This window comes from Phoenix dactylifera, chromosome 3, assembly GCF_051530095.1.
Source record: "Phoenix dactylifera cultivar Ajwa chromosome 3, Ajwa_hap1_PhDact_Kaust_v1.1, whole genome shotgun sequence".
In the NCBI taxonomy this organism is placed as follows: Eukaryota; Viridiplantae; Streptophyta; class Magnoliopsida; order Arecales; family Arecaceae; genus Phoenix; species Phoenix dactylifera.
In genome coordinates, this window is record NC_143192.1 from 9,667,619 (window position 1) to 9,683,635 (window position 16,017).

Here is a 16,017-nt window from a genome sequence, read left to right on the forward strand (position 1 = left end):
AATCTGGCGCTCCAGATACTCAACTTTCCGGTCGAGCTCCCCCATCCGTGGGATTGTCGCTGTGGTTTGCGCCGGCTCACGGTGGTCTGGGGCTGACTCTGCCTCAGAAAGTTGGGGTCTCCGGTCGAAACCTTCTCCCGGTAACTCCCTCCAGGGAGAAGCTCGTTCTCCGTTGTTGGCTCTGGAGGAGCCATGCAAGTTTTGGTTTGGGAAAACCGGGCCGTTGGGGAGACACTCCGGCGGGGCCTGGGCCCGTGGGGGGAGCGTAGGTAAGGCTTCCTCGCGCCGCAGACCCTGAACGGCGGCGGCCAGGGCCTGGACTTGCTGTACCAGGGCGTCGAACTGTTCCAGCTGGACCTGAGGAGCTGGGTCAGTCGGAGTTGGAGAATTCCCGACGGAGTGTCCGGGACTTTGCGGGGGACGCCGGGAGATGTTAGAGGCTCCCTTACTTCTCAACTTCATGACTGCTACTCGGACCCTTCCTCTAGCGCCAACTGTTGCTGGAAATTGGACCCGGGGGCAATCTTCGGTCGAGGAGAGGGAGCGGCGAGTTCTTCACGGCGGGGCGGCGGTCCGTCGGCGAGCGGCGTCCTCTGTCTGGTGTGATCGGGGAGAAGGAGCAGCTGGTCCTCGTGGCGAGGCGGCGATCCGTCAGCTGGCGGCGTCCTCCGTCTGGGTGCCTGCACACGAACCGGTGGCCGGATTTTCCGGCGCCGGCCCTCCGACGCTCAAGTCAGGGAGGGGGCGAATAGTGTAAAAAGGGAGATAAATAGTGTCTGTAGAGTGCATCAATCTTCCAATCCCCTCCTGAGAGGCCAAGGCTCCCTTTTATAGGCGGGGGTCGGTTTACCTGCGATGTAACAGGGCGAGGCCGTAGTACGGCTCGGCATGTTGTTCAGGTCGGCGCACGGTCAGGCGAATCATTGCACCGATGTCGGCGGTGAGGGCGTCGTACAACCCGAGTTAGCACGCTACCAGGCGAATTATTGCATTGGTATCGGAGGTATGGCCGAGATCAGAGACTTATCATAGTCGACTAGACTCTGCTGGGCTAATTTGCCGTAGAGAGCTGAGAGTCCGTAGGTGACAGGAGCCATGCGCATTAATTGTGGAGTAAGCCGGAGATCCGCATTTATTGTGGAGTAAGCCGGAGATCCGCATTAATTGTGGAATAAGCCGGAGATCCGCATTAATTGTTGAGTGAGCCAGAGATCCGCATTAATTGTTGAGTGAGCCGGAGGGTTACAGCGACCATGCGCAATAAATGCCAGAGGGGCGTCAGGGTATGGTCTTCGGCCGGACCTCAGAGGTGCACAGCCGTAGTAGGTGGCTGACAAGAGTAGACCTCGAACATCGGGGCTTTTCTCAAATCGGAGGTCTCGAGGTCGGTCGTCTTGAGGTCGGGCGTCCCGAGGTCGGACGCCGACTTCGGCCGTCCAGGGTCGGAGGTCGTGCGGCTCCTTAGGGACATTTGCGTCATTTGGGGAAAAATCTTGTTCCCCCCAACAGGTAGAACCATTGATATCAATCAAACTCCAAGAATCCACTCAAATAGTAATCTAATTCAATTCGGTCATACAAATCCAATTACTTGCGAGAAGAATATTAGAGAGCAAGTGCAGAGGCCCAACTTGGGCACATCTTGCCAACTATAAACATGAGTCAGAAACAGAACACACCAACCCAAGAAATGAGACCATTATATTGATCAGGAACAGAGATCACACACATCAGGAAACCAACATAGAAAAGCCCATCGATAAGAACTTCAACATCAAATCCAGGGTTTAAAACAAGATCAAAAAATTTTAAAAAAGCAGAATTTAAAAATTGATAATTTGCCAAAAGTCCTATTCCAGATATCCTGCTATCCAATAAACCCAATTTATAAAGAAGGATAAGAGAGAGGAAAGAAAGAGAAGCAAAAAAAGGACACCTTATAGCAATCCTCCAAGTGCCAACGAACTCTTAACAATTATTTGAAAATTAGAAGCAGCAATCTGTCCTCCCTGCATCGTACTCATCCTGTGCACAAACCTCTGATTAAAAAGTTAAGCATAAACACTCCCAATACATTGAAAAACAACACAAAAAGAAACAAACAACATATGGATCAATGATGTAAGCAAAGTACCTCCTGAGAATAATAGAGATGGTGGAGAGGAGAAAAGTGAAGGAACCTCCTTCTGCAACAGAGTATTGGTATCACCCTCCCCTTCTGCTCCTGCCTCCATTTCATATCAAAAAACAGAGCAAATAGATGAAACAGAGAAAAAGGTGGCACCCTTGAGTCAAACAGGTCAAAACAGAGAAAGAAAGAAATGCCAAGAAATTTTGTACCAAGTATATAGAGCAAATTCAGAGTCACAATCAATTATGGCCATATCATATATTCATGTAAATTGAAAATCTTCATAACCGTTATAAACTTTTGAATCAACACTATACTTATTGATTCTCAACGATATTATAATTGCTGTATCTGTTCATCTCTTCTTTTCTTAAGCAAAGCCTCCTATAGAGATTAACAAGATTTGAAATATCATGGCCTATATGTATGTGTATGTGTCTTCCAGACTTCGAGATATTGCAAGTCTAATTGGAGTTCTAGGTTAAAAATGTTTGTGCTTATGTTTTGTACATTGCAAACTTCCGCAAACTTTGGACGATTCTTTCATAATTCTAAATTACTTCCGACATAGAAATAAAAGACAACATACAGGATGGGTAGAAAGAGCCCTTTCTTCGGCTTGACCTGTAACCTAAAACTACAGGATATAAAATGATCTAACAATGTTAAGACTCACCAAAACAAGCCTCTTAATAAACTACTAATTAACAAAATAATTGAGTTGTGTTCAAATGCTATTTGCTTCAAATGCACTTTAACTTCCACATAGAGAAATCTCCATTTTGCAAAATAAGAACATTAAATAGCTAAAGACCTATATATCTTAGCATTATCAAACCAAATTTGCTTCAAAGCTCGTTAAGTATTTGTTCTTAATTCCCATGGAAAGCTCTTAGTCTCAGTCCAAACGACTTAACTTTCAGCTACAAAATGGAGAATTAATCTTCAGTGACCAGTAAGAATAGAAACAATGAAGCTGACCACCGATAGAAATAGTTAAAATTTACGAACTACAAATTTCATTTGCAAAGAGAAAAAGTGAAGACATCGTTTTTGTCTTTATTTTTATGAGTAGTATATTATACATGTTCACTATAATCGATCTCATTTGTTCATACCGTGAGAATGAAATGACATTAATTGATCAACATCTATAAGATTATGTGCACTTAAGTATTACGTATTACTTCATAGGGTACCTTGAGCTGTGGATGCTGACTGCTAGTATTGACCAGATGCAAGAAATGGTTCATATTGCTAGGCCATTATACAGTAAAACTGGCCTAAAAGAAAACCATAAAAAGAATCAAATTTTTGATACAATTAGAAAAGATAAATGAAAGCCTTGTGGTAGGAAAGAACGATAAATTATAATATAATATCATATACCATACATGTACATGAAATTGTTCATGTTGATTTATACTATTAATTTAATTAAACAATTCAAGATTGGAATCAGATCGAAACTTGATGGAACCTGAAATTGCCAAGGAGACATAAATCTTAAGTTTTTCTTTCACATGATTATTCATTAAAAGCAATCAAAAAGATATCAAACGGACCACAACATTGTTGGCTCTTTTGGGATTTAATGGACAAGTACAAAACTACCATGGTCTCCAAATCCTTTAGACATTCTGTAATTTAGAAAAATGTTTTGTTATCATTTTCTCCAAAGTAGACTTCATTCTAGCATTAAAAACTCTATATTTAACATTGGCATGTTTGAGATCTTGTATAGTCACCTTATTCGAAGCAATGCTCATTTCATTCAGTTCTGCGAAATTTATCTCATCTTTTAATTGCATTACCATGGGTATTCCTCGCATCCTCTAGTATAACCAGTGATTTAGCTCCAGCCTAAGCTTCCTTAAAGGCTTACAATTGCTACATGATAAACCTCTATGGACAAAGAAAGCACCTCTGTAACCCTTATAGTCTCAAACTAAAAGCTATAATCATCAAACACTTCACCAGTCTTGGCATGTCTTCTCTATATCACTTCAAGCCATAGCAGCTAGAGAGATAAACAATTTCATCTTAAAGATAGTCAAAATATATCTATACAAAATGTCATCAACTTCATACTGATAGCCATAACTTGCTTCAATATTCTCACTGTTAAATTTTACTACAAAATCACCTCATGTCTCATTAGCTTCCTTCATGTTCTCTTTAGCTCCATCTTGGACCGCTATGCTAACAAGACTTTTACCTTCTCTTTTTTTTTGGAGACATGAAAAATTCCACTCTAGCAAGCAGATTAGTACTTGTTCTTCCATATGAAAAGAGAAAAAAAAGGAGGGGAAGATGTTCCTAAATATCTATTAGATATCAGTTAACCTCTATAATCTTTTATTAGATGTTCCTGAATTTTTGGAGAACCTGATGTTAGCAGGGATGCACATTGGGTGATGCACAATGGCCTACTCAACCCAGCTCTTATTATCGAAAGATTGGGTCAATAATTTTCATAGGTCTTTCTGAGCTTAGGTTATAAAACTTTTGAGTTCGGCCCGGTCTAAAACCGGCCGAGCATGGGGCAATAATTTATGAGCCCAATAGCCTGAACTCGTGGACCCGATATTTATATAACATATACATATATATTTAGCATATCACATAAGTATGATAAAAAAATATACTGCTAAAAATTGCCAGTCATACTAGTGGTTTAATTAAAAAAGTGTCTTCGATTAGGTCAATTGGCTAGGTTTAATGGTACTACTAACTAGATGTTCTATTGCAACAACCATGCCTACAAGTAAGAAGTAGACATGCTGCTTTTGCTAATAAAAATAATAAATAAGAACCAAGCTCAACCAAACATTGGACATTGATGAACTAATTGATAAATCACCAGACTGTCACTTTAATTGGGAACAGTTGCCCCATTATTCCATTATTCTGTCCACTGAGATTCATTACTTGTCCTATACTTCTTCCCTACTTTATTAATATAAGCAACTTGCTATAATATTAGATTACAGGTGGTGATGGGCAGCAGCAAGATCCAGAGAATGCTTGGGCCCCATATTGGTAGCCTCATGCACTCTCTCTCGGTCTTTGTCTTCTAAGTGTCTTTGTATTATATTTGGTTATTAAAGGACATAATTGCATTCCAAGTGGAAACAGGGGCTGCTAGCTGCAGGGAAGGAGAGGCTTGGACTGGGTCAAAGTGGAGTCAGAAAAGTTGAAAAGGGCCACACTTTGGTGGTACCACAACCAAAGGTGATGCATGACATCCACATGAAGAATATAAAGAGCAAATTAGTCCATGATTCAAACCCTACCTAACATCTGATGGATGTCATGGATAAATTTAGTTGCATATAATAAAATATAAGATGACCAAAGTGGCTGTCGATGTAACATTATTCTGCTGCTTAGATATGTTAATGTGGCTTACATTAGAGGTTCTAAAGCTATGGTGTGTGTGCTTGTCCCTGGGAGGTACATGATTTGAATTCTTTTTGAAGTGGTGTAATTTGCTAACTTCCAGCCAATTAGTCTTCCTTTCCCACTTACTTTCTAGTTAAGTAATGCCCTGGAGGAAGTCAATTGGGCAATCTTATTCTAAAGCTCCAAAAACATCCGTCTTCATAGCCATCTTTAGCGAGATGGACCTTTACTTACTTTTGTTGTCTTTGCCATTAATTTGCTCGTACTCTTCAGCAATCATGTTGTCTCGCTGTAGCAAGCCCCAAACTCAGGGTTCTTTAGGCAAGCAAAAAGATAGAAACGGAGCACACTGGAGGAGCAGCACAGCAGTTTACATAGTAGAAATACTGTGATGGAAGGCAGCAGATGAACTCACTTGATATGAACTCATTGATTGGTTAAGAGGGAAACGTATCTCCAACAGAATAGAGGAGATGGTTGAAGGATTAATATGAGAGGATGGTTGAATCTTGAAATGTGGAGCATGGCTTGGTAACAGGTATAAATTGTGCAGCAGAAATGGTGTTTGTCTGAAACTTTGATAAGTTTAGTGCATGTGAAAGCTAAATTGTGGTATAAATTGTACAGTGATTAAATTGAGCACGTAGCAGAAATAAACCAAGAAGACAAGATTTCCAAGACGCAATGGAATTCTCATATCATCTCTTCTCAACCAGAATGAACGGATTAATGGTGACCTCCTGTACAACAGTGACATATATTCTATGGATCATCATGATCAAAAGGCTCACGTATCCATGGGCAGGCAAGAAACAACCTGGCGAACTGAAACATCTTAGTAGCCAGAGGAAAAGAAAGCCCAAATTTCTCGCCATAGGAACTCAGATCACATCCATTCTGTCTTCGTAACATGGTTCGAAGTATCCTTTTTCTTTTTCGAATTCAGCAAGCTCTACTGCCAGGGCATACTCGAGAATCTCGGCGCTGACCCTAAATAAAGTTCTTAATCTTGCCCCAAGTAGGCATTAGAAGGGTGTTTTTCGTGGAAGGTAGAAGCCTTTCGGGCTGAATAGTGGCGGTGCGAACTGTCTCACGACATTCTGAACCCAGCTCACGCACCGCTTTAATGAGCGAACAGCCCAACCCTTGGAATATACTACAACCCTAGGTGGCGAAGAGCCGACATCGAGGTGCCAAACCTTCCCATCGATGTAATTCTGTTAACTGTCATCAGTCGGGTACTCCATTAGCATTTAAATGTGATGGTTGGTCTTGCACCAAGGTGGATTCTATAAAATACAAACTAAGATGAATGAAACAAACATTTATGTGCGAGCTGCTGCTAGCCTTGCTCTAGTGCGACCTCTCATTAGCTTCTTGTGGTAAGTGGTCCATGTCGAGAATCATCCTTCTCAGATCGAACAATTGCACCTGAATATCCGAATTTCGAGTTGGCCTATTGGGGACGTCGACGGGCAAGGGAGCTCTCTTCTAGAGCCTTTCTCAAGTGGGTTGACTATACAGACCCGTAAACTTAACTGAGCAGCATGAAAACTTCACCAAAAGCTTGATGACCTAGTGTGGTAGCGAGGCTCAATTTGTGCGAGCTTTCGGGGTGCAAGCTACTGTACTAGAGGAGTGATAGTAAGCCAACAAATTACAAAAATAATATATATGGTATTATGCATGTATGAACTTATTGTTTTAGATAAAGAAAGATGGCAAAAGAATAGTGATGTTTGTTATGATCGTGTTATTTTGACTTTGGTGAAAAGCTTTTTAAATATCAGTATCCTAATGGATAAGTGTAATAACCCCAAAATATTTTTTTTATATAAAAAGGGATAGAATAGTCCTTTAAAATTGATATAAGGGGTAAAATTGGAAGCAATCAAAAGATAATGGCATAGTTGTAGATGCGTTGAAGTGGTAAGGGTAAAATTGGAAAGGAAAGTTAATGGCATAATAGTAGATATGTTGAAGTGTTAGGAGCAAAATGAGAATTTAATAATATTAAACAAAGGATGAATAGTGTTTTGATGTGACTTAATTAGGGGGTTTGCTGTGGCTTTTGGATGGAAACCGAGAGAGAGTCACAGAGGGGGAAGTCTCATACGGACAGAGAGAAGAAAAAGAAGAAGAGAAAAAGAAAGGAAGAAAAGAAGAGGAAGAAAAAGAAGAAAAAGGAAGGAAAGGAAATTCCGATTGCGCTGCCAGCTGAAGGAAAAAGTGTAGATCTCCTTCTCCTCTACGCAAGGACCTCGATTTCCAAAAAAAAAAAGGTAAATATCCATCTCTATCTAGTTTTTTGATGATATTAGGCTATACAAAGGGTGGATGTAGTCTAGAGGGGTCGGATAAGGGTTGTAGAGATGGTTAAAAGAAGAAGAATCGGATTTTGACAAATTTTTCCGGCACTACGGAAAAACTGTGTCGAAGTCCCAACTTCGGCGAATTATTTTAGGGGCCAAACGGCCTTCGATAGTGATGCATGTTACCTTTTTGGAATCCCCTATGAGTGTAGAATGTTAGGTAAAAATTTCATCAAATTTGGATATTGGAAAGTGGATCAAACCCGGGATGAAGTAACCAGCTGTCGGCCCGAGTTACTGTTCATCCGGGTGGGAAAATAGGGGATTTCATGCCATAATAGGGTATTAAGCCAAGATTAAGCTAAGGGGACCTTGTACTCATGCAAGGGAGTCCCTAATACACATAAATGGTGAGTTAATTAATAGACAAAGAAAAAAAAGAAAGAAAAGAAAAGATTTAGGGAACGGGGGAGTTGAATTAATTAAAGTTCATATATTTATTATTGGCACGTAGATTATGGCCCTTGATACAATACTAAATGTATTATAAATGCATGTATCAGTTGAGCAAGAAGCTAGGGAACAAGAGGAGGAAGTCCCCTACTGCCTACCATAAAGTTCTAGAGGCGTATCAGGGCTGTGCCAGATTGACAGGTGAGTGGGAGTTTGTACTTTGCACCATGAGCACATTCCTTATTCATTTTCATGAATGTTGCCAAGTGTGACTTGATTCCACCTGAGCTTATTGATTAATTATTGTGGTAGATCCCTCTATGTTTTGTTCTCCATGCTTGATTATTCTGTACATGCATTTGAGGAAACATTGAGAGAAATTACGAGGGGTAGATGAGTAATCAAATTGGATCTGAATTGTGAAATGACTTCTTTTGTAAATTGATTTCATTTTCTCTATTTCAAAGACTTGTGAGTGGTAGCCTTGATTATACTCCTTTATGAATAGTTAAATTGGATCCGAATTGTGAAATGACTTCTTTTGTAAATTGATTTCATTTCCTCTATTTCAAAGACTTATAGAGCTCTTCTCATGGTATATTGAGTTGCATTGCACACCCTTAACCCCTCACTCCCAACCCTGATGTTAGTTTATGATTGGGTCGGAGTCGAGTGAGTGGTAGTCTTGATCATACTCCTTTTTAGTAGAGTATTGGGAGGGTGCATTATGGCATTTATGCATGGCTTGGCAGTATCTACAGGACACCTATAGTCGATGGGGGTTGAACATCGGCCTTTGTGCACATAGTAGCCTTCTGGGTGGGCGGAGCCCAGTCCCTTTCTAGGGGGGACACGGCCCTAGGCGTAGGATCGGCCGGTCCTATGACTTATATTCTGCTTGCCGCCGGGCATAGTAAGACCCCGCGAGGTGCAGTATGGCTTTCCGCGGATGTAGAATTCCCGCGAGGTGCCGTTTAGTATATAGATGTGAGATGGATTTCTGTTCTGGATACTAGCCAGCATTTACATGATCAGTGTGGTGTCTTATCCTGCATATGCATGTGATAGTGAGGAGTTGTTGCTGGTTCGCCTGGGGCGTAAAACCCACCTCCCGATAGCTGTCTAGCATTTACATTATCGGTATGGTGTCCTATCCTGCATATGCATGTGACAGTAGGGAGTTATTGCTGGTTCGCCTGGGGCGTAAAACCCACCTCCCGACAGCTGTCTAGCATTTACATTATCGATATGGTATCTTATCCTGCATATGCATGTGACAGTAGGGAGTTGTTGCTGGTTCGCCTGGGGCGTAAAACCCACCTCCCGACAGCTGTCTAGTGATGATTTCGCATATTGACACCCTGATTTACATATTGGTGTGGTGTCATATTCTATGTATGCATATGGCAGTAGGAAGTTGTTGTGGTTCGCCTGGGGCGTAAGATCCACCTCCCGATAGCTATTTATCGATGATTCAGCATATTGATACCTGATTTGTATGTTCCAGCATTATGATCTGTTGAGCATATTCATGAGTAGCATATATGTTTACTTGATTATTCCATATATGCTTCAGATGAGTTGATATTGATTGTGGTGATATTGATGATTTACTCCATATTCTCTATGTTGAGTTCATGTTCATCTTGTTATATATTGATCTTGAGATTTCATCTCGAGCTATGATTATATTCTGTCTCATGCGCATAGTACTCTATACTCCACTCACTGAGTATTCATATACTCACTCCCCAGTTTGGTATTTTTGATTGCAGGGCAGGTATTGTATAAAGAGGAGCAAGGTTAGAGATTGCCTGCTAGCTGTGCCACTCTATAGTATAGTATAATGTAGATAGAGGTTTATACCCTTTTGGCGTATTATAAACCTTCTGTTGTATATAGTGTATAGTTACAGTTATAGATCCTGTTGTGGATATGGGTTTAACAATGGATGGAATGGAAACCAGATTTTTATACAGATGAGTTATATGCCTGTGATGATGTGTTGATATATATTGTCCAGGTTCATTATGTGACAGATTATGTGATTGCTGCTCTGACAGGGAGTGTTGTTGTATGTATTGAAATAATCCTGACAGGTCACCATAGGAAAGGTGATCATTTTGTGCATGCATCATGCCAAAATTTTTTCAGAATTTATTGATGATTGATAGGTAGTAGGGTTCTACGTTGTGACTGGTGGCCTTATGCCTACCCGCACCCTAGGACCGTCGCGGCGGCCCACCGGAAGCGGAGCGGGGGTCGTGACAATAAGGAAAAGGATATGTCATTGTCTCATGAGATTCCTCCCGCCAACTTAATTACGTGTTTTCTCTTATAATTTTATCTAGATGAATTTGATTTAGCCATGTTTGAAGTTTTTCCTTTTTCCTACACACGATATAGGGAAACAATAATATTAGCACTTAAATGTCTTGAGGAAGTCTCTTTCTTTTCATCGGATAAGCTCGAATGGCTGCTCAAGGAATTCACTTTAAAGGCAAATGTCCTTCGTGTTGTGAAAGGTGGATTGCCAATTCATTGTCGCCGCGGAAAACTATCCCCCGATGAAAAAAAGAGATATTTTGGCATAAAACAAATCATAATAAGGGCCTTAAGTTGGTAGTAATGATCAAGAAGCACCTCCCTACAATTCTGATCTCGAGTATTCTCCTATTCACTGATTAAAGAAATGACTATCAAGAACGAATTAATCCTTTATTTTTTTCTAAACACTTTCTGAGACAGAAGAACGAAAAAATAAATAATCTGCTAGAGAAGAAGAATCCCAAGATCTAGGGCGTCTTTTTGTATGGAGATAACACCCTCAATTATTCAAGCGAGACCATCTGGATGATTGTCTAACCAATAAGGGAGAAAAGAAGAGAATTTCTATGTGGAGACAGTTGCCAGGTATAGAAATATGGGAAAGGGAGAGAAAGGGGAGCTTTACGGGCATCACAATCAAATTCTTTGTCACTTTTTCTCCACAAGCAACGGGGCCTGCTGCACGACTCTACCACCCAGTCAATTCTGTTTGTTCCACTTAATTCATTTTTCATGGCCACATATTTTTATGTCTAAGGAATGAAAAATATTTCTCCTATTACATGAATCAAATGTTTCATTTCATCTGAAAAAAGCCATATCTTTCTCAGCAATGTATTTGCCATTTGATCCAATAGCGTTTTGTTAGATAAGAACAAATTTGATAAATATTGGTAACTCTTGGATACAGTATTTGAACGGAAAGATCCATTAGATAATGAACTATTGGTTCAGAGCCATCTTTGGCGATGAATCAACAATTTGAAATGCCTTTCTTGCATATTCTTGATGAACCAACATTTATATATAGATGTAGGAGTAGTTCAAGAGCATCAAGCCAAAGATTGTGTTCCAGGTGGTTTTTTTCAACAGGTATTTTTGCGGAGTTTAGGAAAAGGACTTTTAGGGTCACCTACTGATTGATTTCGGACTGTTCCGGGGGCTAGCTTGGCTACTGATAGAGGAAAAAGCAGGAAGGGTCTCCAGGTGGAACCAATCATTACAAAGATTTGGGAGTTGGTCTTGATGCTGAGTTGCATGTTCAAGAAAAGAGAGTCTTTGGCTAGAGGAAAACGAAACCTTGCACATGGAGGTGAGGCGATTTAACAATATAAATCTCGCATAGAAAAGTTACAAGAGCTACACATCAACTAGATAACTCAAGCAAGATTTCTAATCTAAACTAGCGTTACTCTGTGGTGGTTACTTGAGAATTTTGAAATACTAACGCCACGAAAACATTGATGAACACTTGCTGGTCGATGCACAAACATGATTCAAAATTCGAGAAAGTTGGCGAGAGCAAGCTACAATATATTGTGCTAGCAACATCGAACGACGACACCGAATCACAAGGCAATTGACCACATGATCCTTGAATATATTCAAGACAACAAATGTGGATAGCAGCCTTAATTCCCTCTAAAAATCATGTTTATATATGAGATATGCTTGCACTCATCCAACATGAGAAGCTCGAGATGAATGTGATACGCAAGGCGCATAAAGTATCTTTCGAGCCTTTTTTTTTTTTTCCAATAACTATTTGTTCGATATTGTGGTTGTAGTATATACTATGACCTAATCATGCACGTAAACTATTTCCCGCGGTATATCCACCCTGTATACAAAAGAGGACCAATAAGCTTTTGACACATGGGCAAACGTTGCAAGGGCCCCACTCCAAAGCTATGACGTCCTCTAGCGAGGTCCAGCGTGAGGTCACCGTGCCACTCGCCACCCTCGCCCAAACGGACAACGAAGGGAGAAGCCACGAACGCCTTCCGTTTCCGTTCTCAAAAGTGAACGCATCTACTTGGGCGAGGACAACACTGGCGCTGTGTCTTTCGTGAGAGAGAGAGAGTGAGACAGTGAGAGAGAAAGAGAGGGAGGGAGGGAGGGAGAGGGAGAGTGAGAGGGAGAGAGAAGATGGCCCACAGAACCCACTATCGCCACCGACTCATCTCGCTGTCAGTCGCTCTCTCTGTCGTCCACTAGCGGGAGCCAGCCATTTTTGGCTGATACGCCCGGCCGGCAGCGGAAAGAAACGGAGGCCCCAAGCCGTCCTCGTGCAACGCACTCGAATCTCGTCCCTTTCTGGGTTGCCAACGTTCGAGACCAAGAGGTTTCCGCGTCGTCTTCGTTCATGTAGTTGAAAACAGAAGACCAAGGAGTGATCGATCAGCCAGAGCCTTCTTTTTTTTTATTTTCATCCCTTCTTTAGTTGGCCAAGTTGGAAGTCCTGCTTCGGTTAATTTTGAGCCGAAATGGAGATGACTTTTCTTGATTTAAGTTCTGTTGTTGGTCCTGGCAGTTAGAGTAGAGCAATTCAGATCATGTCATGGGCAATTATATGAATGTTGAGCTGAACATTTGTGATCCCTGAGAATTTTATTTACGTACTTAAATTTTAAGCCACTTCTCATTGATAGATCTTGGATGTTTAGTAGCAACTCAGGTTAAAAAAAATATCATACCGACCAGGTAAGCTTGGTGAAATAGAGTAATTAGATTCATTGCTTGAGCAAGTTTAGAGTGGCCCACAACGACTTACTTCGTAACCCTTTTCGTCCTACATTGAAGCAATATATTGATGTGGGTACGTGCTTGTGGACCTTATACTTACCTTCAAATCGTACTTGATCATACGCTAACCTTATGCATCTGACATTGGAAAACATTACAATGACTTGAAATTCAGAAACATGAAAAGGTATTCAATCTCAGAAACGTTACAACGGCTCAATTTGTCAAGTTAATTAACTAGTTAATCATACCATCTCAGACATAACCCCCTTAACCAAATCTATCAATCTAACGCACACCAATCGAATCGAGTTACATCTTTCTTGATGTAAAATTGAATCGAATAACTTGTTCAACAAGCACATTGGTTCAAATCATCGAACTAGTTATGAGACATTTAGATCCGATCCGAACCGAACCCAATCGCCGACCTAGTTAAGTGTGACAGCCATGTTACTGCTTTTCAAAAAATGGAACCCAGAGCTACAAAACGGTTGTTGCACAAACCGGTGGCCGGATTTTTCGTCTGCACTCTAAGACACCGCCAGGGTTTTTCAGCGAAACCGCCCACGAGAAGAGCTGAAAGCTTAGGTTCCAATCCTACCAACCCTCAAATAAACGCAGACCGGCTCACGTGTCCCCCCCCCGTCCCGTCCCAAGCAAACCTGCACGTGTTTCGCAATCCCCACCTCCTCCCCTCCGTTCCGTCCCGTTCCGTTTCGTCCACTTCCGCCTTACGGCCTAAGTAACACCAGCCCTCGCTCTCGCCCTTTGGCCCCCTTCCTCCCCACCCATATAAGAACCCATGGGGAGTCCCACACACCGAAGACCCTGTATTAACCATTTTCCAATCTTCATTTCTCTCGCTATACCCAATCTCTCCATCACCTCCTTCTCCTCCTCCTCTTCAAATCTCTTACATAGATAGATAGAGTTGTTCCTGTGTTGATTCGAGTAGTAGTAGTGAGAAGTGGTCGAGCTAAGAAGCTTCGCTACCAGCCCGACATGCCATCTCGGTCCCTCCTTTTGGAACGACTAGTTGTCATCCGCTGCCGCTCGCAAGCAGTCGAAGCCTCCTCCTGCCGTGTCCTCCTCCCGGAGAGCCGGGTTCTCTGGCTCAACCGCGTCACCGGCCTCATCTTCTGCTGCCTTGTCTGTCTCCTCTTCCCCAATCGTTAAGTACTCCTTCACCATGGGCCTCAGCTCCAATCAGGCTTCCGCCACCGGCCTCGACTGGTCGCAGGTATATCGCATCTCATCGATCCCCACCTATATATATATGTGTGTGTGATCTGTTTTGATAGCCAAACTCTCTTTCTTCATCTGATCGATGAGGTTTTTGAAGGATATATTGAGGAGTGGAGGGCTGGAGATGCCGAAGCCGGTGAGCCAGGCGAGGAACCTGCAGCCGCAGCAGCAGCAGCAGCAGAGGCAGCACTGGCCGCCGCTGGTGTGCCCGAGGTGCCAGTCCAATAACACCAAGTTCTGCTACTACAACAACTACAGCAAGTCGCAGCCACGGCACTTCTGCAAGACCTGCCGCCGGCACTGGACCGAGGGCGGCACCCTCCGCAACGTCCCCGTCGGCGGCGGCCGCAAGAACAAGCGCCAGAAGAGCACTCCAACCACCTCCACCGCTGGCAACGCTTCTGCTGCTGATAGCGATACAAATGCCAGCGTCATAAATAGCAGTCCGGTGATGCCTCCTCAGCCTCAGCGGCAGCAGAAGCAGTCCCTACCGTTCTCCCGGGATCACAGCAGCATCATCTTTCCTGAAGTTCTCCGCCAGGTGCTGCTTCGCCCGCCGGCGCTGCCGATGCAGGCCGAATACGGCGTTGCCGGCAGCTTCATCACCTCGCTGCTGGCAACTGATCCCCCGCTGCCACCACCTTCTCAATTCTCCACCACAATGCCCCTCACCATCGACTCATACAGCAACATCATCAATCCTTTCTCCTCCTCCTCCTCCTACCCATATGTCCCCGTTGCTGAGGGTCAGAGCCCCAGCATCAACGTCACCATGGGGAGCTCATGGCAGGTCGCTCCTCCTCCGCAGCCCGTAATTCCAGATCCTTCTTCAGCGTATTGGAGTGGTTGGGAGGATGACATGGCCGGCTTTGTTACTACAGAGCTCAAACTTCCCAGCCGCGACAAAACCGAGCAGCCATGAAGGAAGATAGGAATGTTTGTCCTTGTTGCTCCTTTTTTTTGCTAAAAATCCTTGTTGCTCCTTTGGTGTTTACAATTTAGGACGGTGTGCGCTAGAATGCTATAGTGATGTGCAGTGCTATGTCAAGTATCTTGTCAGGATGTGATACCATCCTTTCGAGTGCGGTTTCAGCTTGTAGGGTTAAGTGTCTGTCCTCCTTTTATCTACTTCCATTGCAGTGTAGGCCATCGCTTCTGTGGATAAGCAATAATAATCAGTTAGTGTGATACAGTTGGAAGAGGCCCCCCCCCCCCCCCCCCCCCTCTCTTCTTTTTTTCCTACAGTCGAGTCCGAGTTGTTCCAATCGTTTCCTGTGAGAGTACATGTTCTGAATCATGCATATCGAAGAGCAGGGCATGATCTCCCCCCGTCCCCCCACCCTTTTTTTTTCCCTACAGTTGAGTCCGAGTTGTTCCAATCGTTTCCTGTGAGAG

At 42.8% G+C, this 16,017-nt stretch overlaps 1 protein-coding gene across 1 annotated transcript; it reads left to right on the plus strand.

Annotated features, from left to right (window-relative positions):
* Nucleotides 1-14,147: 14,147 nt before the first annotated feature.
* Nucleotides 14,148-15,825, plus strand: LOC120108675 (uncharacterized). Its single transcript, XM_039122352.3, has 2 exons — nucleotides 14,148-14,617; nucleotides 14,720-15,825. The coding sequence occupies exons 1-2, from the start codon at nucleotides 14,567-14,569 to the stop codon at nucleotides 15,542-15,544; spliced, it is 876 nt and encodes a 291-aa protein (XP_038978280.3). The 5' UTR covers nucleotides 14,148-14,566; the 3' UTR covers nucleotides 15,545-15,825.
* The last annotated feature ends 192 nt before the right edge of the window (nucleotides 15,826-16,017 follow it).